General features: G+C 45.1%; 8 protein-coding genes across 8 annotated transcripts; 4 read left to right on the forward strand and 4 right to left on the reverse strand.

The window, feature by feature from the left end:
* Positions 1-36: 36 nt before the first annotated feature.
* On the forward strand, positions 37-1,123 carry VTP01DRAFT_6408 (uncharacterized protein; the record flags this gene model as incomplete). Its single annotated transcript, XM_069385306.1, has 5 exons — positions 37-175; positions 232-296; positions 352-498; positions 575-904; positions 977-1,123. 5 exons carry the CDS (start codon positions 37-39, stop codon positions 1,121-1,123), a joined length of 828 nt encoding a protein of 275 aa, XP_069242781.1.
* A 611-nt stretch (positions 1,124-1,734) lies between these two features.
* On the reverse strand, positions 1,735-2,757 carry VTP01DRAFT_6409 (uncharacterized protein; the record flags this gene model as incomplete). Its single annotated transcript, XM_069385307.1, has 1 exon — positions 1,735-2,757. The coding sequence occupies one exon, from the start codon at positions 2,755-2,757 to the stop codon at positions 1,735-1,737; it is 1,023 nt and encodes a 340-aa protein (XP_069242782.1).
* A 2,466-nt stretch (positions 2,758-5,223) lies between these two features.
* VTP01DRAFT_6410 (uncharacterized protein) lies at positions 5,224-6,664 on the forward strand (the record flags this gene model as incomplete). The annotated part of the gene is made up of 2 exons (XM_069385309.1): positions 5,224-6,035; positions 6,520-6,664. 2 exons carry the CDS (start codon positions 5,224-5,226, stop codon positions 6,662-6,664), a joined length of 957 nt encoding a protein of 318 aa, XP_069242783.1.
* A 798-nt stretch (positions 6,665-7,462) lies between these two features.
* VTP01DRAFT_6411 (uncharacterized protein) lies at positions 7,463-8,831 on the reverse strand (the record flags this gene model as incomplete). The annotated part of the gene is made up of 3 exons (XM_069385310.1): positions 7,463-7,563; positions 7,625-8,655; positions 8,719-8,831. The coding sequence occupies 3 exons, from the start codon at positions 8,829-8,831 to the stop codon at positions 7,463-7,465; spliced, it is 1,245 nt and encodes a 414-aa protein (XP_069242784.1).
* Positions 8,832-9,899: 1,068 nt separating this feature from the next.
* VTP01DRAFT_6412 (uncharacterized protein) lies at positions 9,900-13,582 on the forward strand (the record flags this gene model as incomplete). The annotated part of the gene is made up of 10 exons (XM_069385311.1): positions 9,900-10,041; positions 10,124-10,296; positions 10,355-11,104; positions 11,159-11,327; positions 11,396-12,810; positions 12,867-13,003; positions 13,077-13,212; positions 13,278-13,357; positions 13,416-13,494; positions 13,556-13,582. The coding sequence occupies 10 exons, from the start codon at positions 9,900-9,902 to the stop codon at positions 13,580-13,582; spliced, it is 3,108 nt and encodes a 1,035-aa protein (XP_069242785.1).
* Positions 13,583-13,807: 225 nt separating this feature from the next.
* Positions 13,808-15,896, reverse strand: VTP01DRAFT_6413 (uncharacterized protein; the record flags this gene model as incomplete). Its single annotated transcript, XM_069385312.1, has 7 exons — positions 13,808-13,978; positions 14,039-14,071; positions 14,136-14,384; positions 14,447-14,547; positions 14,615-15,275; positions 15,337-15,740; positions 15,803-15,896. The coding sequence occupies 7 exons, from the start codon at positions 15,894-15,896 to the stop codon at positions 13,808-13,810; spliced, it is 1,713 nt and encodes a 570-aa protein (XP_069242786.1).
* A 107-nt stretch (positions 15,897-16,003) lies between these two features.
* VTP01DRAFT_6414 (uncharacterized protein) lies at positions 16,004-18,393 on the forward strand (the record flags this gene model as incomplete). Its single annotated transcript, XM_069385313.1, has 8 exons — positions 16,004-16,417; positions 16,470-16,615; positions 16,679-16,998; positions 17,053-17,220; positions 17,283-17,605; positions 17,663-17,731; positions 17,785-18,053; positions 18,132-18,393. 8 exons carry the CDS (start codon positions 16,004-16,006, stop codon positions 18,391-18,393), a joined length of 1,971 nt encoding a protein of 656 aa, XP_069242787.1.
* Positions 18,394-18,648: 255 nt separating this feature from the next.
* VTP01DRAFT_6415 (uncharacterized protein) lies at positions 18,649-20,182 on the reverse strand (the record flags this gene model as incomplete). Its single annotated transcript, XM_069385314.1, has 4 exons — positions 18,649-19,010; positions 19,098-19,471; positions 19,562-19,610; positions 19,675-20,182. The coding sequence occupies 4 exons, from the start codon at positions 20,180-20,182 to the stop codon at positions 18,649-18,651; spliced, it is 1,293 nt and encodes a 430-aa protein (XP_069242788.1).
* Positions 20,183-22,916: the final 2,734 nt, after the last annotated feature.

Consider the following 22,916-nt stretch of genomic DNA (forward strand, 5'->3'; position numbering starts at 1 on the left):
GTTTCGCGACCTACCCATATACGCAACACAGGCACCATGCCGCGATTTGACTACGCAGCAGCTGTGGAGGAGCTACAACAGTTCCGGATAACTAATGAACGAAGACCAGAACGGATAGCAGCCTTGGGCGCGAGGCTAATTCGTGACAAGTATATTACGAAGCTTGGTGATGAAGGTAAACCGTGTACCTCGTTATGCTGCACTCGTTGTACCATTACTCAACCAACATAGTTTGGCCTGTATACGAACAAATTACAATCGCGGCTCTGGATGTTGGAGATTTTGAACTAGCCAATGTATATCTCTGCATTTATGGCGAAACCTGGAGATAGCTAACCAAGCGTTATCCAGGCATGCATTGAAAGTCTGCAAACTCGATTTGGAGCGAACTCGATGCGATTACAGCGGCTATTAGGCATGCGCCTAGAAGCTCAAGGAAAACTTACGGAAGCTCAGGCTTTGTATGACAAGATACTGGAGCAAGACGATACAAACTTGGTATGATTACTGGAAGTCTGTACGTTAATGGTAGAGGTCCACAGTGCTAATTTGTATTGTCACTTATATCATTAAGTTGGCATCTAAACGACAAATAGCATTGTTGAAGGAGCGGGGCAAATACAATGAGGCTATCGACGCATTGACAAAATACCTGGACACCTACTACGATGATGCCGAGGGCTGGACAGAGTTATGCAACCTGTATCTTTCCCAGAATTTGTATGAGCAGGCTGCATTCTGTTGCGAAGAACTTATCATCCTACAACCCGCGAATCATATCTGGTATCTTAAATACGCAGAAATTCTGTACACTGTAAATAACCTGCCACTCGCTCTGAAACACTACTGCAAAGTGCTCGAATTATGCACGGATAATGTTCGAGCTTTGTATGGTCTTCAATTGGTAAGAGCCGACCAATGGAGTTCTGAAAGCAAGGCATAAAGAGAAACTCATTACCATTTTTTACAAATTTAGTGTGCTTCTAAACTTATTTCATCCAGGGAAGTTGAGCACGCGAAAGATCTGGATGCGCTCGCAACTGAGCGGTTATTGGATTTACACAAGAAGGCACCCAAAGTTATATTACAATTAGTACAAGAGTACCTATCCCGCGAGCGATAATAAATAGTTTCAAGTTACCACGACGACTTAAGACTGATATATAGCAAAGCGCCGCTGACCACGCACACGCGTACATGAATTGTGCTGCCAATGCTGTTAGCTGGGTGTGACGAGCTGCAGCTTGCAAATCTCGACCTGTTGAGCGATCAAACTTGGAATAAAGATTAAATAAAACGATTTATTGCTAGGTGCGAGGAACGTATTCACATGCACAAAATGCCAGTGGGCGTCGCAAACTCGAAGTTCTGATACAAATATTCTTGACATAACACTGATATACTCATATTCAGATAGTTAAGATGCAACACAAGGTGTGCCGGTTTGCAACAGAAAAATGGAAGTGTAGTACAACCGAATGTGATGCTACTGCAGGCGATTGAGAATTGAAACTTTAAAAATAATCGATTTACTGAAAACGTATACACACAAACAAAACTGTTGGGGGTGATGAGCGCTGAACTAGTAAGTAGGTACTGATCTGATCATGATATAGAGCTGTTTAGATGGCACCGGAGACGGAGAGAAAGAGACAGACAGATGTAAAGAAAGAATATTTAGGAGGTATGTAGTACGGGAAAAATAATGGTTTCGAGGATAGGAGAGAGGAGAATCTATAAATCAGTCTGAGCAATGGAAATAACTGTCATCAATTGACCAGGTATGGGTAATCCACGTTCTAGCACTGGCTCCAACGACATGACCCGAGTTGCCTCCTGCGATGCTGCTTTGCAAATAACAACTTCTAAATCGTTTCTTTGTTGATGCGCTGCGGCATCTAGAACCATCTGTCGAGCCCATTTGATCTTGCCCTGCATGCCACCTGTCACGTCGACAACACCGCCGTTGCTGGAGACAGCTTTGCTAGCAATCGGATTGAGCCGGCGCTGCCGTTTATTTGATCGCACATGCTTTGAAAGCTTTTCTTCCTTGTCTCCGAGCAGATCAATGGGTACATGCTTGATGAGCTTAGCCTTCTTCTTTGCGATCTTCGGATCTGCATCGTAAATGCCTTCGACATCTGTCACAAATACACATCGAGATACGTTTGGGAGAAGCATGGCGAGCTTGTGCATGACAATATCTCCAGATAGGATTGTACAACCCAAGCTCCGGTCGAGAACTGCATCACCGTGCAACAATGGAATGAAACCGAGTTTCAGAAGTTGTGTAGCGCGGCTTGCTAGACCTTGGAAGCACTCGTCGGCGCTCTTGTCTCCGCCATCTGTTTCAACATGATCGAAGGGCGACAGACCCAAAACAGGCAGACCGCGCCGCTGCAACCTTGAAAGTAATGCTAGATGAAGTTCCAAGAGACATTTGCGAGTGTGAGCAAACCCAGCTTTCTGGTCACGATAGTCATAGTCGTCATCGGTCTCATTGGTATTGTGTGGAGGGGTCGAGAGCCCAGAAGATGCGATCCAGCCTTGCTTGAGATTGAATCGCTTAGCTTGTGGATGGCCAAAGCTACCTGCGCCATGAATGAGCACAAGTCGATGACCAGAGGCAGCAAGGAATGTGTAAGCTTGTTGGATTTGAAGGATCAAGGAATCCAGCGCGCTATCGTCTACCAATTGGCAGTTGCCTTTTTTGTTTGTGATGGCTGCACCGCCAAGCTTGATGATGACTGTTTTCATGAGTAGCGAAGGAGTGAGTAGGATGGAGAAAGAAGAGGGAAGAAGAGAAAAAATTGGGAACTTTTATACTCTGAAAAAGGTTGCCCAAGTGGAAGACCGGGTAAAATAAGCAAGTGGAGATTGGGTGAGAGAAAAGGAAAGGCATGCACACACACACACACACACACACACACACACACACACACAGATACAGATACAGTAAAAGGAGGATAGGCCCTGCATTTGTGACCCGATTCGCTCCTCTTTTCCCTCTTGGGGAAACGCAACGATCGCCGAGTCTCATGTTTGATGATTACAAGTTCATTAAGCTTTTCACAAGCTCTTCTTTGCCTTTGTCCCACCCATGCAGCCCAATCGGACTGCACTTCGCATCGCCCATCAGCCTTCCAGCCCTCCGTCCCCGATCACTGCATAACAATAGTTCAACTGTTCCCAGTTGGCCCTTGCCCTGAAGCCCATAATAGCGGCGGGTGATGAGGGATGACGACGACCCACGAGGAGATCGATGACATAAAGTTAGACGAATATCAATCATAACAATGTTCTCTTCCTTATTCTTTCCCTTATCTTCCTAGCTAAGGGATCTACATTTACGATAGGAGGAGCCAACGAAAAAGGCACAGAGTGCCTATGTGTCTGTCATCAGTTTTCATTGGCATAGTTCCACAAACTTGACGAGCACGGAACTGGGCACGGACGAAGCAAAGCAACTTGGTAGCACACTGACCGGTAATTTTAGTTGCTTGGGAAATTCCTTGCCCTGGCCTTGCAGGTCATGCAAGCTAATGCAAATGTGTAAGGAAGAATGATCCTGCTGGGCTGAAAGACTTGTGCAGAAATTCAAACAAAGCTAGGCCTAGATTCCGCGCACACTGGCATGCCCACCCCCTTTGCGCCCTGGCAAAGTTGTTCATTTCGTGAATTATCTCCTTATTAATTTTTCATTTGCGAGGGGAAAACGATCGTTACGTATTTATTTTTCCTAGAGCCTGGAATTTTCACGGTAACAGCAATGATCGACACATGGCCTAGTATTGGTTTATCACAAATGCAACCAGTGATGAAGATCAGCGCCAACAATCCGTCTTGCCATTTGGAGCCACGTTGCCCGGTCTAGTCCTTAAGCTTGCCCATCTTGCTATTAATAGGCTAGCATAAGTTTTGTGTTCTGTACGACTATCCACCATCGTGGTTGCAAAATCTACTAGAAACGCGGGATTACCATCTTTGCAAAGTTGTCAAAATCCCAAACAACTTTGACTCGTGTATTGAAAGCTGATTTGGTTGCAGACCACGATACACACGGACGTGCACTGTCGCACACAAAGAGACATAGTATTAACAGCCGCAATCTGTATAAGCCAGCGTTGCAAGCTATCCCCCTTCCAAGTCTGACGTCTAGGTTTCATACTTCTATTGCGTATGATGTGTCATGCAAAAATCAATATAAATTCGAAGTGCACGTTGCTGCAACATCTCCTCATGATATACATATCACGCCAACCTCCGCGAACCATTGTCTCCGAGAGGACAGACCAACCAAAAACAGAGACACAAGGAAAGTGACAGGAAGGAGCGAGGACAATGAAGCAAATGGGCCGCGCTGGAACTGTCTTTGGCCCCATATCGTCATTGGTACAAGACCCTGTAAAAAGGTGTTTGATTGTGTACATGTCAAGCATTTGAGCACGAGCTTTGCCGGAGATTCGTTGGTCCCTCGTAAGGGAGTAACGAGCAAGGATGCATCGGCATGAATTGGGTTTGCAACTCCTTGTCTCATTCGACATTTAAATGGCTATAAAGACAATATAAGGGAGCCATTGTTGACTTGCATCACCATCGGCAAAACGTTACAAAAGTAAACTTTTCGTCTGTGCTGAAAAGCAAACTTTTTCTCTTCCTTCACGACCTGATCTGCTTCATTTGTCATTACTGTGCATTAAGGAGTAAAAACTACAATCTCTTTCCAATCGGCTGTTGTCTGAAAGGGGATTATTTAATTCATTTCCTATTGTTCCTATTTCTTTCGCTATTCTAACACCCAGACATACACGTCGCAACGCCCACCTTCTGTTCATTTGTTTCCACCGTTTCGCTTTCTTTTATACACGTCTATGAATCTTCATTTATCTTACGCATACTTTTAACATGCTGGATATTATTATTGTTATTACTATTATTGTTAATTCAACGCTAGATAGAACCGCACAGTTTCACGCGCTTTGTGTGCTACCGGATATATTCATCAATGACGAGTCAAATACGCTAAAGCCATACGCGCCTCTTGAAATACTGTTTATTGTCGCTGTCTGTCCCACAGTAAAGGCAACCATGGAAAGTTTCAATGCCACCGTCAATGACAAGCGATGCGCACAGACACCCAAAATGCCCGCTTCCGTTAAAATCAAGCAATGCCCTCTTCCACTGCTTTTTTATTTCTCTTTTCCCTGTTGTACTGCCCCCAACATGGACCCCGTCGCTACTTTGCTCGGATTTCTGTTTGTATCCACTGCTACAATCTCTACCCTTTGGCTCCTCCCCTTTGCTTTCATCGTCCGTCCTTTTTGCATGCGTCTCTGTTTGCCACGCATCACAAAAAAGGATGACGGTGAGGAAAGCAACACGGCCAATCTGCCCTCTTTTGACACTGCGTACGCTGCTGTCAGCAAGCAGTGTCGTTTGCTTGCGTTTTCAACGGTTATTTTAACCTTCAAGCTCGGTTTTACTCCATCCTTGGTGACTTCTTTGGTCTTCTGTGTATCAAAGCTCGCTGTCCAGGCCGCTATGCTGCTTGCCTATTCCAGCGTCAAAACGCTCTCCATATTTGCCTTGTATCCAACTGTCAAGCCAAACGAATCTTCCCATGGCAAGAAGGAAGTCATAAATAATCACGTGCTCACTCTCTCTGGGCGCGACAAACTAAAACCCACAAGGAAGTGTCAAGCTAAACGGCTTCTTGTTGGCCTGTTCGACCCAGAAGCAGATATCATTGCACAGTATCTGGACAAGTATGGATCAAAGCCTCTTCAAAAGCAGTACGCTGAGCATATGGAGCGCATGGCTGCATACAACTGTGACTTTGTGATGCCAACAAAGCGGCGAACTCGCGTCAGTCAAGAAGACGACGCTTGCTCCTCGCCGAGGCCCTCGCCGAGCCCCGATCGAAGCGTCTGCAAACTTTCTCAGGACGTATTGGTGTACATAAGCTCCATGGATGGCCAAGTCTGCGACGAGCTTCAGGCGCTCGCGAGCAAACTGGAACATTACGCATCCCAAGTGTAATACTGAATTCTCATTGGATGCTATAAACTCAGTTGTATATGATTGGTTGTACATATAAAAAGTTCTGTCTCTGCTTTGCCATGAATGCTTCGATGATTGACAAGAAGGTCATAAAATAGTTGTATCTTTAACATGTACTGTATATTTCATGGGCGGTATGACTACGCTTTGCTGCAGCAAGTAAATCGTTTATGGCGCGATACAGGCGCGAAATCAGAGAGAAAGACCCTTTTGAGGAGCTTTACATCTTTATTCAAGTAAAACTTTAAGCGGATTAGACGAGACACTCCAATACCTTTTGTGACCCGTCTTGCAACGACACCTTGATCCTTTCGCCGTCCATCAAACGACGCCAACCCTAATAAGATTTCTATATGTATGTAATACGATTAATCACATCGTCCCTTCCCACCTTTTTTTTCCTGCCAGAATAGAATTCCTTGAGATTCGACCGCGTAGATTTGGATTGCGTCTTTGCAGATTCATATCTGCCATACATCACTTTATTGCATATCCCCAGGAATATTCCAAACTGCTACGTTTACTTGCACGCGAATACACAAAATACAATGAGATTTATAATTTTCTTCTAGCAGCTGGTTTCAGCACTCGTTCTTTACTGTAACAAATTTAGTACATGACCTTCGTGCTATTTCTCTTTAAAGAGCACGAGGAACGCGCAGCAGATGACTGAACAGTAACAAGCTATGAAGATGAACGATCTGCATTGGTTCCTGCCAACTTTTAAAGCTGATATTCAGAAAGACATTCCCCCTTGGAAAACTATGGCAAGTTACACAGTAGCTTATGCAGAAGAATTCTTAGTCTTCATCGTTCCCTTTTCTCATCAAACCATTCTACCGTTGCTCAATCAGATGGCCAAAACGATGAAGTCCCGGAAAGATTAGTTTGCCAACAAACAGATCGACGAAATCTAGAGAGATCACATTCTGGGAAGGCGGACCCTGAGCATTGGTGGTATTAGGTAAGCTTGTTTGATTATATCATTTTCTATATCTGGCACTGAGCCTCGCTTCTTTTCTTTAACATCATACTCGATTCATTGAAGAAGATGCAGACATAGTCTATCAATCGATCGTAAGATCTTTCCGCTAATTCAACAAAAGTACGAATCTGTATGTATGAGTTTCCTCGCAAGATAATACATAGACCCTCAGAAAAAGTCCTAGGACCTGGAACGATTATGCATAGCACTTGGCTGATCTTGGTATTGTTCGCATTTTTGACAGGTAACTTGGCAAGAGACTTTAGTCAAGTTAACGCATATTCAAGTAATCTCCCAAATATGTCATAATATTCAAGAGAGTCAGCGTAGTTGTTATGATCGACTTCTATTTGGGATTTACCATCGGGTTCAGAAATCAAGCATTAATATGCATAAAAATATAAATTATTGGGAACTCTAAGCACTTGATTGAGTCTTCTCAAACTCCAGCATATATGCAATTAATTGGTCTACATGGTCTTCTGGCATGGCATTATAGATGGAAGCACGGATGCCACCTAAATTACTCTGTGAGTATGGTCCAATAGATGTCTAATATGTAGCGGCAAAATAACATACCAACTGAGCGATGGCCCTTGAGCTGGACCATATTTCGTTCCTCGGCCCCCTTCAAGAATTGCTTTTCCAAATCTTCATTGGCAAGTCGGAAGACGACGTTCATGCGGCTGCGAGCGGCAGGTTCGACAGGACATTTGAAGATGTTGCTGTTATCGATAGTTTTGTACAGTTTTTCTGCTTTGCGTTCGTTTGCAACCAGTATAGATTGAAGACCGCCGACTTCAAGCAGCCACTCCAAAGTTAGGCCGACCATGTAGATGGCAAATGTGGGAGGGGTATTGTACATTGAATCGTTATCGACCATGGTCCTATAATCCAACATGACAGGGCGCAGAGGACCAGCCGAGAGATCTGCGATGAGATCTTTGCGGATAATGACGAGAGTGACCCCAGCAGGTCCAAGGTTCTTCTGTGCACCGCCATAGATCACACCGAATCGAGAGACATCCACAGGTTTGCTCAAAAAGTTGCTTGACATATCGGCCACGATGGGTACATTGGGATCGACATCGGGCACTTGCTGCCATTCAACGCCATGCACAGTCTCGTTGTCACAATAATATACATAAGCGACATTCTCCTTTTGTGTATCAGACAACTGCCACTCTGAAGCAGGGAGAATGCTGCCGTACGCTCCAGTCGCCTTCTTGGTATCCAAAGCTCTGTTTACTCGCACGGATGTGCCCTGTGCCAACCGCGATGCTTCTTGTGCTGCCTTGTTGGACCACGAGCCTGTCACCAGATAGTCGACTACAATGGGTTCGTCGGCGGATTTGTTGGCTCTTTGCAATGCTATCTGCTTGGCAGCCACTAGGTTGTAAAAAATGGCTGCAAATTGGGTCGTCGCGCCGCCTTGCATGAAAATAACTTCATAGTTATCCGGTATACACATGAGCTCCTTTAGATTTGCCTTGGTACGTGCCAAGACTTCTCCAAATGTCTTTGAGCGATGGGAAAGCTCCATGACCGACATGCCCGTGTTGTCATAGTTCAAGAGCTCTGCTTGCGCGCGCTTCAAAACCGATTCAGGACTTTTGGAACACGTTTCTCGATCTGAGCGACATTTCGAGCAATGGAGTGTACATTGCACTTACATTTTGGCAGGACCGGCACCGAAGTTAAGCACTGGTTGCGTTGACATTGTGCTTAACTTGTTGCTCTTTCGGGATGAGATATCCTTGCTTTGGTCGATCAAAAGATCAAGCATTATAAACCCAGCCTGATGGTAATCTCGTAATCTCGAGTCATCCGCGGAGACCCGGAGATTGCACCGACGAATAGATCAAAGGAAAATATGCAAAAAATTGATTGCTACCCAGCCATTTCGGTAGAAGGCAATGAACAAAGACAGAATGTATCAATAAAGAAATGAGTCACAGCTTCTGCTGGGCAAGATCAAAAGCAATTGTACTTGCTTAATGATACATGCATGCTAGAAGATTCTTGGAGCAAGTAGTAGCCGATGATATTATTGCACTACGTGTCTAAATTTCCTGTTAATAATCGCGCAGACATCTGTGTTATAGGCGTTTTTCTATTAGAACTAAACGAGACGGAAGCCGCGTAGAAAGGGAGGGAAGGGAGAAGGAGGAAGAGCAGGAGGATGGGCAGTGAGGAACGAATCAAATGAAATATGCTCAATGTCGTATCCGTTGAAAATCGACTGACGAAATTCGTTTTGGCAACAATTACATTACTTCATTACCACGCACATTTGTGTCCAAATGTGATGATGATCCCCGGCTCGTCTCTCCTTTGCCAAATGAGTCAAGTGATACAACAACGGCACCTGAGCGGAATCATGCAATTTCTCGTATGCCACACGCCGCACGTACACTCGCACAAACAGCGCGCACACGCACATACACAGATACGCACATACAGTTACTAACAGAAAAACACATAGAGTGCGAGAGAGAGAAAGAGAAAAAGGCTAGAGGAACTATCTCCAATGTTCTCGAAAGTAAGCAAGCCTGGAATCAAGGGGTGTTTGCTCAGTCGGGGAGTTATTGCGAGTCCAAGGAGGCCAAGTTTGTTTGCCTATCGTGTTGCGCTCGGTGAGTTCATGCGCGATAGTCACGCAAAGAACCCTTCTTGCTGCTGTTGCTGCTTCTGCTTCTGCCACCTCCCTTCCCTTCCTCTTTTTTCTTTTACTTGATCAGTACCCCACCCTACTTTCTGTACTCGCTTTTCCTCTTTCCAACTTCGTTCCGTTGCGTCTTTGGACAAGACCATTATTTCTGCGAACGGACAACCAACACACCCTCACTGCCATATGTTCAAGCAGACACCCATTCCCTCCGAGAGCGATCTACGTGCGGCGCTCGGCGATGACTATGAAGATCGTTGGGATCACGACAAGGTCTCACTTTGGTTGCAAGAGAAAGGATGGGGCCACATTGCTGCCACCTTCAGAGGTAACTCCGAATAAGGAGACGATCATGTTCATTATCCAACCATCACTTTGGGTAAGCTGGCTCTCTTACACCGAGTTCATAGAGCATGGGATCCGCGGTAAAGAGTTCTTCACCATCACGCTATCACAGCTTGTAGATATCCTCCCACGTCCAGTAACGACCTACGCTGAGCGACGGAGACTTTTGAGCGAGATTCGTGCTCTCGGTACTCCGGTTGCCGATGCATCGTCTCCTGCACTCAAGACTCCAGCCAATGTAAGATGGATACATACATATCCCCGTACATTTGAAGTCATTAAACTATTGCTGCTAGATTTCAATTAACACTAATGTCCATCAATCTTCCTATCACCAAAAAAGTAGCAGCTCGTCTGCCGGTGTCGATCTGCCATCTGGGGGAACACCAACTTCTGCCCAGTTGCCAGACACAGCATCTCCCTCAACTCCTCTCAGTCTATCTCGCTTCGACTGTGTCCTGGAGCATCCAAAAGACAGCGGATATCAGTCCCGCCACTCCGCTGGCATCTCTTCGACTTCGTCGTCACCTTCCTCGTCAGAATTCCCTCTAGGAATGCGCAGTCCTGGCAACCGCAACTCGCCCACACACCCTTATTCACCGAAAACAGCATTCTCGAAAATCCGTCTCAACCTGATGCATAATCATGCGCCTTCGACCCTGACTCCGTCTACGACAGGCCCTCTCATTAGTCCCCGAATATCCTCAATGCATTATGATGCAGCAGCGTTTACATCTGAAAGTGACGATAAGGCCAAACAAATCAGTGCTACAACCTTCACATCGGCAAATCGTACTCCTGATAAGATTTCGAAACTGTGGGCTGCTTACTCACAGTGGCGATATCCAGGATCGTCCAGCCGCGCAAATAATTCCAATATAAACAGCAATAGCAACAACATCAACATCAACAATAACTTTAATCATAATCACCAAAACAATCACATCATCAAGAAAAACAAAAACCATGCAACCACGCCATCAAGTTCAACTACCGATCATCATCAATCTAAACGACCGCCAAGCGCATTAGCACAGCACAGACGAGTAAGTCTTCGAACAACACTGGTAAATCACGCCTTTAGGCTCACATACAAGCAGCAAAGCGACCAGCGTATCCAAGTCACTGGTGACATGGAGACCTGGTATAGCCTGGTGGTTACCGACGTACGCGATGCTGAGGTAGCCAAAGATATGATGCTCAAAAGAATGCAACTACAAGGGCATCCTAGCGACTATTACTTTTTCCACGAAAATGGCCTTACTCCAGGTATTAACTGGTTGAAAGGAGTGGAATTCATACATGCTGATCATGATTTTTTTTTGTTTTCGTGACAGACAAGCCATTGACTTGCCAGGAAATACTTGCGTTGTGTCTCGTTGCAGACTACACTGCAACTCAACGTATTCTGGTGAAACCAGTTTACGAATTCATTTACAAAGAAGACAATAATGCATATCAGCAATCACGACTCGCTCCTCCAGTAGCCAATCATGACATGAAAGCGCCATCGCTGACCGACTTTCACTATCTGCAATCACAATACGAGAATTACGGCAACCCCCAACAGCAGCGACTGTTGCCGTACGGAAACAGTGTATTCTCAATGTCGACTCCTGAACTTGGTCATTCTCCTTCGGATACATACTCTCCACGCTACATCGAGCAAACACTTAAACCTCCAAGTCCACGGAGTCCAGGATATCCATCGACCAAACTAGTTGATACGCGCAACACCTCGGAGTCCATTGGGGTACGGCTGTGCGACCCTCCCACACCCGGCAACGCAGAGGCACCCCTGGAAGAACCTGCTGCGTACGACCGTCCACGCAAAGGAAGCGTACCATTCATCCACGAGGCATCCAAACCTTCGAAATCGGCCGTTGCAAGGCGCTCAGAGCCAATGCTGGCACAAAGCGCTGCTGCGCTGTGGCCAACAGACAGTTCACCGCATCCAGATCAGTGCAGCAGCTGTGGTGCTGACGATACTAGCTTGCATCCTCCAGCTCAGTTATGGGCTGTGCCTCCAGCGACGGTTCGAAAGAAAAAAGACGAGAAAAGATACTGGGGTGAGCGTCCGCCGGCCGATGTTGTCTGTCAAAATATGGATCAGTACTTTGACGACCACGACCTGGACAAGGAAATTGTTGTTGAGCAACCTTGTTCGCGTCGTTACACCAAGTCCATTCGTGTCGTAGCTCGCGAGGCAAGCCAGAAATACCGACGCAAAGATACAAACATTGTGCGTCGCAAAAGTACAAAGCTCTGGGGCCAACGGGTTGTCGAGGTCAAACCTGGACTCCAGTCTGTCAAGGAGCAAGTCAGCATGAATATGACCCACTGCCACGACAGCAAGAAACCTGTGCAATGGATACGGGGCAAGTTCATTGGTAAAGGTTCATTCGGTCGCGTATATCTCGCATTCAACGTCGCTACCGGTGAAGTTATTGCCGTCAAGCAAGTGGAAGTCGGTTCCAAGTTGAATCCCAACGCAAGTGAAGTTGAAGACGCGCTGTATCAAGAGATTGCCATGTTGCAAGATTTGGACCACGATCACATAGTGCAGTATCTCGGATACGGTCGTGACGACAGCGAAGGCGTCGTAAACATCTTTCTGGAATACGTCTCAGGTGGCAGCATTGCCAGTCGGCTGGCACTCCACGGTGGGTTGGAAGAGTCCGTCGTGCGGCATTTCACGCGACAAATATGTCTCGGTATTGCCTATCTGCATTCCAAGAACATTTTGCATAGAGTACGTGGGCCATTCATACAATACTTTCTGTCTTTCACTCACTCACATTACGTTAGGATATCAAAGCTGCAAACATTCTTGTAGAGGCAGACGGTGTATGCAAAATTTCAGACTTCGGCTTATCAAAAAAGAACGATTACGACGAAGTCTACGACCAGAATTCTCGCATGTCGCTGCGTGGCTCAGTCTATTGGTGAGTGCTGCTTTTTTTTTTTGCTTCATTCTGCATTAAATTACTCACTTGCAGCGTGCGTGGGCGTGTGCAGGATGGCCCCGGAAGTAGTCAAGAACGAACCTTACAGCGCCAAGGTCGATATCTGGAGCCTTGGTTGCACGGTCATTGAAATGTTTACAGGACAACGACCGTGGCTAACACTCAATCAGATTGCCGCTCTTTACAGCGTGAGTGAAGTGCGGAAAACTAGATTCACATAAATGCTCACTGTTTTTTCTACGCCGTCCCTTAGCTCGGATGCCAGAAACATCCGGATATTCCCAAAGATATATCTGATACCGCCAAGGATTTCATAAGGCTGTGCTTTATAGTGTAAGGAGCCATTGTAAAATATTTAAGATATGGGATATGCTCACCAGTCAGCAAATAGTGACCCAAAGAAGCGTCCTACGGCAACAGCTCTTTTGAAGCATCCCTTCTGCACCCCTGACCCTTCTTTCAAGTTTACTGTAAATATTAATCTAGCAAACTTGGTGTTCAAAGATGATTACGCTAACACGGAAATACTAGGACTACGTTGACAAGGGAAAGATCTGAATATACGTCTGTGTCTTTCTTGTATATTATTGGCTTAATCTTTCATCCTACCGCCCATCGAACCATCCTTCGCTTCTTTCCCAGCTTCTGTTTTTCTTCTCTCACGTTCATTATTGCATACTTTGAAATATTCGCACACTCGTACACACATAACGCACAAACAGCATTGTTCATTTGACAAAAAGTCGTCTAGTTTTTTCTTTCATGTCATTAAAAAGAAGTTTATTAGTTGTTTCGTGGTAGCTTGAAGTATGCATGCAACAAATCAACGCATGTCTTTGCATCTTCAAATGAATCGTGTCCGCTTGCGCTCTCTTGGATAAATCGAGATAGATACTGTGTTGCAAGAACACGAAGACCAAAGCGGAATGGAAGACCTTTGGGATGAGGGAAAAGCTATGCACGCAGAAACCATTAGCAAGGGAAGTTTTGATCTGCGGTGATCATTCTGCCTACCGCAGCGGTGTCAATGATCTTGTCGTGAATCAGCTATTAAACCATACCACATGTAAATATCCTGCTTGCAAATGCACAGCGATGAGTGACAACTTACCCGCAACGCCTGTAAATCGTTTTCCAAACCATGTCCGAGGAGTATCGTGTCCTTGTCGACATATTTAAATAGCATATCTCTTACACCTTTCAGATCGTTCCTGACTTCCGCAAGTGTTTTAATGCCGCTGTATCGGGAATTCAGATCGATTACCATGTACGAAGGATAGCACATCTCATCCACAAGGATTTGTCCGCTCTCATCCACGGCTGTGAGTCTTATAAGCTCCATTCCGGCTGTCGTGTAAGCCTAATTCGCGTCAATGTATTGTTATTATCCAATCATGGATATTATTGGGACAAATCGTATACCATCTCACAGTCCAATGCTACAAGGTTCTTCCGTTCTGGCGAGCTGGTATCGGGTGCTTTTACAAAGGGTATCTTGGCGTGCATTTCAGCAAAGTCTGCATCTATAAGTGCGACGTACATATCTATGTTGGAAACAACAATGTTGACGTTGGTCGGTTTGCTGCCTACCTTTATATACATGAGGTCCACGGACGCATCCTGCGCTTCCGTGTGATTCATTGCAGCACATGTAAACTCGTTGCTTCTCACCAAAGCTCATGGTCTGTCGCATTCTTCCATAGTGATACGTACATGCCGTTTGATCAATTTCACTTAGCATGTCGTTTACAATATATTCCTTTTTGCATCTCTCGCATATTTTTTTGGATCCCACGGTCTGTACATTCTTTTTGCTTCCTTTTTCCAGCAGATCCAGCGACGGCGGGTAATTCATTTGCTTTCGCTGCGTTTCCGAGAGGATCAAAGGCTGTAGCTTTTCCATTGGCGTCGCAAGTGTTGCTGCAGCCTTGGTAGCCGGATCGATCCATTCGCCGTCAATGCCAGTGTCGTTGATATCGCGAGCAACAGGTCGTTGCTTAAGCCGCATTAGTACATTCATTGTCATCTGCTTGTAGCCTGCTTCATTTGTCGTCTTGCTATGTATATCGTTCTCTTGTCTGTATGCATGTTCTGTAGCAAGTGATGGATATTGACCTAAAAGCGGCTGATATATTCTACAGAACTGTTCGTAGACTTTGTTTGCGCAAGTCTGTCGTGTCTTCAGTGCAGCACGCGCACGAATATCCGGTGCAATGCGTGGAGGTCCACCAGCAGCAGTGGATGCGGTCGCCTAGGAGTTACCGTTGGTTAGTCAAAGAGATGAAGATAATATAAGATCGCAAATTGCATACTGTGACAGGTGTACGACGCTGCACCGCAGGGGGTGTCGGTGCTGTCGAGATCGCAGGTCGCTTTACAGGTACAGTAAGGTTTTCGAGCTTGGGCGCCTGAAAATTGCTAGATGGTATTGGACGTGTTGATGTTGAAGATGATAATGATAACGATGCTGTACTCGTCGACATTTTCGTTGTTCTGGTAGTAGTATCCTTTGATATATCCACGCCTGATCTGGTAACCGTCGTTTTGCTCGTCGATATTACTTTACGCTTCGCGGTCGGCGTAGGATCCGAGCTTGTGCTCAAGTCTTGGACAGACGTATTTGTCAATTTTCTTTTACTACCAGTACTAGTACTCTGGGTGGGTTGCGTCACTTTGCCCGATGTTGCCGAGGAATCCGTCGGTGCATGAGTGTGAACTATGATGGATCTATGCTTAGCTGGCGCGATCTACCCTAGATCCGCACGTTCCCCTGCCTACTTTTTGCATCGTGAGAATAAAAGCACTGCGTTCGGCTACAATGTGGGTATTGGGGACACGGTAATTTCTTAAATAGTCCCTGTGAAGGGAACATGGCAGACCAGTAGCTGCTGAAGGTTGAGAAGAGAAGCCCGTGCCCTTTCCTTTCCCCGCTTTTCGAACGCTCACACCCACACATAATAAGATCAGCAAAGGCATAACATGGACGGATTCCACACTGTTCCTGTACGCAGGCGCTTAAAGAATCAGACTCTCAATCGATCATCGTCGTTATCTAACGTCGCTCATCACTCTGAAATTTCGCATGCCTTGAACAACACCAATGCATATAATCTTCTCGATCACTCTCCGCCGTCACCCGTTACCAGCAACAATAAGAAGAAACGGAAAAGAAAAAGCAAACTATCGACAGTGTCTACTCCAGAGCAGCAAGTTCCAGAGCTTGTAGAACCAGAAACGACAGCTTCTACTTCTTCTTCTGCAACATCACAAAATATGTTTTCTTTTTGGGATTATCTGCGCGATGAAGTAACAGTATCTGATTTTGATACGACGCAAGAGGTCAAACGAGAACGTATCACGAATTTCCTTGGTGTACCGACAGCTGTAGAGAAGGTACAGACTTAAAAAGTCGATCCAAGGCAAGATCTCACGTCGGATTCTACAGCTTATGATTTTTGGATTCGTTGTCTGCCTCGATTCATTCCTATATACCTTTACCATCCTGCCTCTGAGGTTTGGGCTTGCATTCTACCACTATCTTATACATATACGCACAAATATTCAGAAATTAATCAAAGGCGAGATGAGCGGGTAAACCATTTTTTCAAGGTGCATTGTGGTAGTAAAGCAAGCATTAACTTGGAATTGCTCTAGATTTGCGAGGCTGCGTCCGTCACAAAAATGCGACTTTCTCAAAGGCCTGTTGGTCATGATCACTTGTGTAATAATGTGGTCACTGGATCCATCTCGAATTTATCATTCGATCCGTGGACAAGCATTGTTAAAATTGTATGTGATATTCAATGTGCTTGAAGTATTTGACAAGCTGTGCTGCTCCGTAGGCGGAGATATCCTTGATGCCTTGTTCTCAAAATCCACGCTCGGCGATCCCGAGCAAGGTATAGGCGGCACTGCCTATGCGAAAAGACAATTGCGACCCATCACCCTGTTCTTACTAGCTACAGGATATATGGGTAAGTCTCGGGAGAAGAAATTGTCTTGTGGTTTGACATTGATGTTGGAGTTAGTTTTGCATACCGCTGTTTTATTTTATGAAATGATTACGTTAAATGTGGCAACCAACTTTTACTCCAATATGCTGCTGTCGTTACTGATATCTAACCAATTTGTGGAAATCAAGCAATCTGTTTTCAAAAAGTTTGAAAAAGAAAACCTTTTCCAACTGAGCTGCAGTGGTGAGTCTTAACAAGAATTGGTCAATACAATATCATTTTCCTCACTGTTTGATTTCATGCAGATATTGTGGAGCGATTCCAGCAGTTGGCATTTTTACTTATCATTACACTTCGCAACGTAATCGAGCTATCCGACTCATCCCCATCATCCATCATGCCCTCAACTTTTGTTCCTCTCATCAAACTGCCTGCTGCAAGCACGCTCAATGCTCTCATGACTCCAGTGTTGATGGTCATCGCTTCCGAATTGGCCGTTGATTGGCTCAAGCATGCGTTTATTACAAAATTCAACCAGATACGACCATCAATCTATGGCAAGTACATCGATGTACTTTGCAAAGATTTGGTTGTGGGTAGCCCAGGACGACTGGCTGGCTCGAGACATGTATGGTTAAGAATAAGTTCCATGTATTCTAACTTGTTATTTATGGATAATATACAGGCCTTCATTGATCAATCGCCTGTAGTATCCAGAAGGATCGGATTCCCTTCGTTGCCTTTAACGTGCCTTGTAAGTTTGGAACACATGGCAAATCATCCAGCCAGCTGACCACTATTTGACAGGTCATCCGCATGGTACAGCCGATTTTGCCGATAATCTTTATGGGTCACAGTGATCAGACGAACGAGCATTCAATGACTGTTGCCTCGACTATTTCTGGAGGGCTTATGAGCTACTTGACAGATCATCAGGGCATTTGGAGCAAGGTAATACCCGCGCGCATCCAGTTTATTCTGCTGTCGATGGTCAGATGTGGCTGGCTGGAACGCGGACTGGACAGAGGATTCAGGATGGTTGCACATGTTATAATCTGGTCTGTCATTGCCATATGGTAAGTTGGAGCTTATACATATTAGCTTGTGAAACGCACATGTGCTAAAAGAAAGAGGGACTTGCCCGCACGTAATAGTCTTTTGGCTCTCAAGGTTTTGGTTGGCACCAATTTGCTGGGATACGCTTATCGAAGATATGCTGGTATGGCCGAGCGTGATACGGCTGAAGCTGAGAAGGATGCACAGATCAAGGAAATGAGCAAGGATGAAGAACAATACAAGAAGCATCTGCGCGAGTACCTCGACGATCCAGCCGACAGTTTGATGGGCGTGAAGCCGGTCAAGTATACCCTCGAAAACGTAGATCGCTTCTCGATGGTCCGGAGTAGGATCCCCTAAACTTGGTGGGGTGTTCGCCGTCTGGGAACTCCAAGAACGTGTGTGCGTGCAAATATAGTCTATTTTCCGTAACGCGGATCCCGAGCAAAGATAAACGATTTACTTTCATGTGTAACAAATAAAAGCGACTTCTAACGCGATAAACAAAGCAAACGAGCGGAGGGATGGTATTATTTTCTTTCTTTCTCTGGTCTCTGGTGTACTGTATGTTGCGGATGATGAAGAAGTATCATACAAGTATGCAAATGGAAAAGATTAGTGCCATCTTGACCATATCCAAGGAATTCGAGAAGTTGACTTGGACGGTGGTGGTGGTGGGGATGGGCTCTGTTTTGTGGTCAAGACCGGTCCTTCATCATCCTCGTAATATTGCAATTGGTCGATCTGTTCCCGATATCCAGGCGTTTCCTTGTACGCCACGGCAGCTTTTAGACCTGCAGCGATAAGCATATACATGGCTTCGGACGCAAATTCATGGAGATGGTACTGCTCATCGGCCTTGAGAATCAGCTTGACACATTCGACGCTGAGATCCTGTGCCTTTTGGGCAAGGTGGTATTGACTGTCGATCCATAACAGGATTTGTACAAGGTATCCAAATAAAAAGTAGGCAATGTCTAGTACGAATCTCGTGTTAGCAAATAGTCTGGGGAAACAGGCGCCGCTGAGGTGGAAAAAAAAAAGATAAAGTTCATCTTACTTACCCGGGAGTGGGGATTGTTTGATGAGAATGGCACAGGTCACGGTAGTATTAATAACAAACTGACCAAAGCGTTTGAAACGGTCGATGGAAGCCTGGGAGACTTCAATATGGTCTTTGTGGTCACGGCCGTTGCGCTTCAATACAGAGCTTGATGCTGTCTCAAGATTATCACCGCTGTATACCCGACTCGTTGCAATGGTGGTGATGGTGCTTATGGTTGTTGTAATACGAGATAGTCCCAGTGAATTGAAAAGTGACTTTTTAACTTGCTCGCCTTCTTGATCGTCTTCTTCCCATGTTGCCAGTGCTTGTTCCTGGAGGTGCTTTTGTCTGGATTGGCTGGCCATGTTTAAGATTCCAACTCTTTCTTCAACGCTAGAAAATGACCACCGTCAGGTTAAACAGGGTCATCCCGATCTCACACCATGCTTGCATGCATGGCTTGTTTTATTTGTAGCACTTTACCTCGTCAATTTCTCGCGCAATGCAAATTTGGTCTTTGGATCCGTCTTGTCTGTGGAAGAAATTATTCAGCCTAACTATGCCCCATTCTTTCAACCCCAACTTTTCGAACATACTTGGGAGTGCCATGAGGATTTTGTCAATGCCAGAAAGATAAATGTCTAGAGCTACAGTCTCGTTGCCGTCTTCGTATTCGTCTGCCGCGATAGCCACAAGTTTCATTCCCTGAGAGATACTTTTGCGATCGAGATTTTCGACAGTGGATATTGAAAACGCAGTCGGTGAGAGAGCTGCGGCATCATCTCTGATCTTATCGGCGAGCATACTCATTTCCGAAGTCCATGAAGTACTTGGCGTCGGCACAGGGCTTCCGGATCGCGAGACCATCAAGTCGTACGGAGGCGGCGGACCGCCGCTGGAACTGCCGGCGCTTGTGCTTAAGTATTCCGTACTCCTGTTTACACGAGGAACGTTGTTGGCATAATAAACAGCAGGTGAGGATGCATTGAGAGGAAGGCGGGAGAGGAGAGTGCTTTGTTGAGGAGTAGTCGTGCGCGAGGTGTTGGTTGTTGGGGTATGTGAACGTCTTTTATTATTTGATTTAGACCCGAGAAACGAAGGCATAGCTAAAAGTAGGAACGGGAGGTAGAGACAAGAAATAGAAGAGAAAAAGAAGGGAAATGGTTCAGTCCAAGATGTGGTTCATAAAATGCCTTTAATGTTGTTAGGATTTGCATGTGAAACTCGACTCCCAATGAAAATTTGTTGTCAACTCGTTATTTTCTTTTTCAGCCAGCCAGCTGCTCAGTGAATGGCGGTTATCTACACGAGGTCCTAGGAACCTGAATGCTGTGAGATGGATCGAATGCTCACCTTTTCTCTTTTTAATTCGAACAATCCACAATTTCTGCTTGTAGCAACTTGATCCAATTTATCAGGAGCTTTGCGCACGCCATCATGATTTGCCTACTAGCTCGGAGGATCACTTCCGCTGATAAATAGCAACAAAGTATACTCATTACACCACGGGCTATATATATACTTCACTTTATTCTGTACAGTAGCTTCTTGCACGTGGAAGTAAGATGATAGCGTCCCGTGTCCATCGTCGGTCAACGTCAAGCTGGAATGTTCCTCGATCGGCCCCCAAACAAAAAACTTGATCATGAGGACAACGATGACCAGGGGGTATCGTTATATACATCTAGATGCATACCTGCATGTCCGGCGACAAGTAGTATCGATCTATATTCTTCTACATTGTCGTTGTAATATCAACAGGTAAATTTAGCACTACAGAAAAGGTCACAGAGCACGGCGGCGACGAATCAGCTTACAGAACCCGGCCATCGGCTCGCTGTTATGGCTGGCACTTAGTGCGCGATGACACAGACCACCTTTTTTGGCTTGGATTTGGGAAACGGGTCCCGACTGGCGTTTGTTGGGGACCGACGGTCCATTTGTTTTCAACACGGACCAAGTTATAGATACATTGTTAATGTACGGTGTTTTCCTTGATACCCAACGCTAGTTTTAGGACACTGGTCAAAGCAAGATTATCTGAGTCAGACACGTAGCTCAGACGATAAATATAGTCGGTATCCTACGAAAGCCGTGGATTGGTGCCGAACACCACGCATAATGAAATTCAAAGTTGACTCCGATGGACTATTGATGACACGTGATAAAGAAAGACGCACAGCTGCAGCCATACACATGGATTTCGGTCTTCTAGATCCTAATTCGTCCAATTTTCTGGATGCACGGTCACCTTGAAATAAATAAATGATTCCTTCGTATTATATGGTCATATAGCACATACGATATTGACTGCAACTGTTGATCAGATCGCATTTTTTTATCAGATTTACAGATACAGTGAAGCCACAACTTTCCTATCAATCCTAAAAAGGAATCTTGACTAACAATGCTTGGGTGAGCAGCTCTTTGCAAAGTGAATCATAGTTTCCTGTTTAAGTTCGGCTAAAGCTCTTGAGAAATTTGACATTGGATCTCACCGTTACACAAACTAAGACGATACACAAATGTTTGCGTCTGTGGGACTTGTCTTTAATAGGTTTTAATGGGTCCATTTGAGGACTTGCGCGCAAATTGCACATTGTATCTCCTAAACTTGCATCATGTCCAGATGCTTTTGTAAAGGCAAAATGTGAACAGCTTGAACCGAAGTATTGCTTCAGTGGAAACCTGAAGCGTGAAGCGACTACAGCCTTTCACTTTACATAGTTACGAGCTCGCATTGGTTCACTGCTCATAAAACCAAACTTTTGTCCATTGAAAGCAATGTATAGCTGGCGTCTATAAGTCACAGATGATCAAAGAAGACAAAGATAGCGATAGCAAAATAAACTGAGAAAGGGTAGAAAAAGCGAAAGGAGATATGTAGAAAAGTACCACTTTAAGCCAAATAAATGCTATCAGCAGCTTGGACCGCTGGCTAGAAAAATGCATAAAATTCATTGCTGCTGCTGTAGGTAGCAGAAAAACATATAGTGAGGAACGCAGAAACGAGGGAGAAGATATGGTGGTCGCAGAAAAGCAGCCATGAATACATTTTGCTCTAGAACCTTATACTTATATATTTTTCGAATGGCATAGAATGCCACGGCTAAAACAGAGAACGCTTTCATCGACCTCAATCGTTGCAAAGATCCACAGTATAGGCTAATGATATTGAAAAAACAAGATCTTGCGCATGGTGATTCCACCATATTTCCATCAGCACTGATCCGAGATGTAACAAAGATAAGCTGAAGACACAAGATCTCTAAACGGAATGGTCAAGACAAATGCCCTGACTGAGAATATTTTTCGTCCGCTACATCGTTGTAGCTGGGACGGATGGGGTGGTTGTTGGTACATACTCGATACTATTTTGATACTCTTTGTAGTATCCTACTCCAGTCTGCTCGAAACTTTGATAGTTTCAATGTTGTACTTATAAGAATCAGCTTATCGTGAAACCCCAGGCTTGTATCTTTGTATGGATGATGGAGAATACCTGTGAGGCGAAGCATATTACTTCGCTGGGAAAGTTGCACAGATAAGCATCATGGGGTCATACAATGCAGAAATCCTACACTCTTTTCCAAAAGCAAAGTCTTTCTCAGCAAATTTCGAAGTCGCATGTTCACAAAAATAAAATTCGTAGTTACCCAAAAGTCTTTGCGTGCGCTGACAAATCAGATGTCGCATGCCCAGAGAACCTCATCAGAGTTGCTCTCTGTTGCGACACTTGTCTAAGCATTTATAAGAATGAGAGACAATACCTTCGAAATCACTTAGCCTTAAGTTAATGGATGCTTCGCTGATTCTGCTCATCAGAGTCTCGTTTTCC

The sequence above is a fragment of the Rhizomucor pusillus genome, assembly GCF_041956525.1.
Source record: "Rhizomucor pusillus strain CBS 183.67 unplaced genomic scaffold VTP01scaffold_3, whole genome shotgun sequence".
Classification (NCBI taxonomy): domain Eukaryota; kingdom Fungi; phylum Mucoromycota; class Mucoromycetes; order Mucorales; family Lichtheimiaceae; genus Rhizomucor; species Rhizomucor pusillus.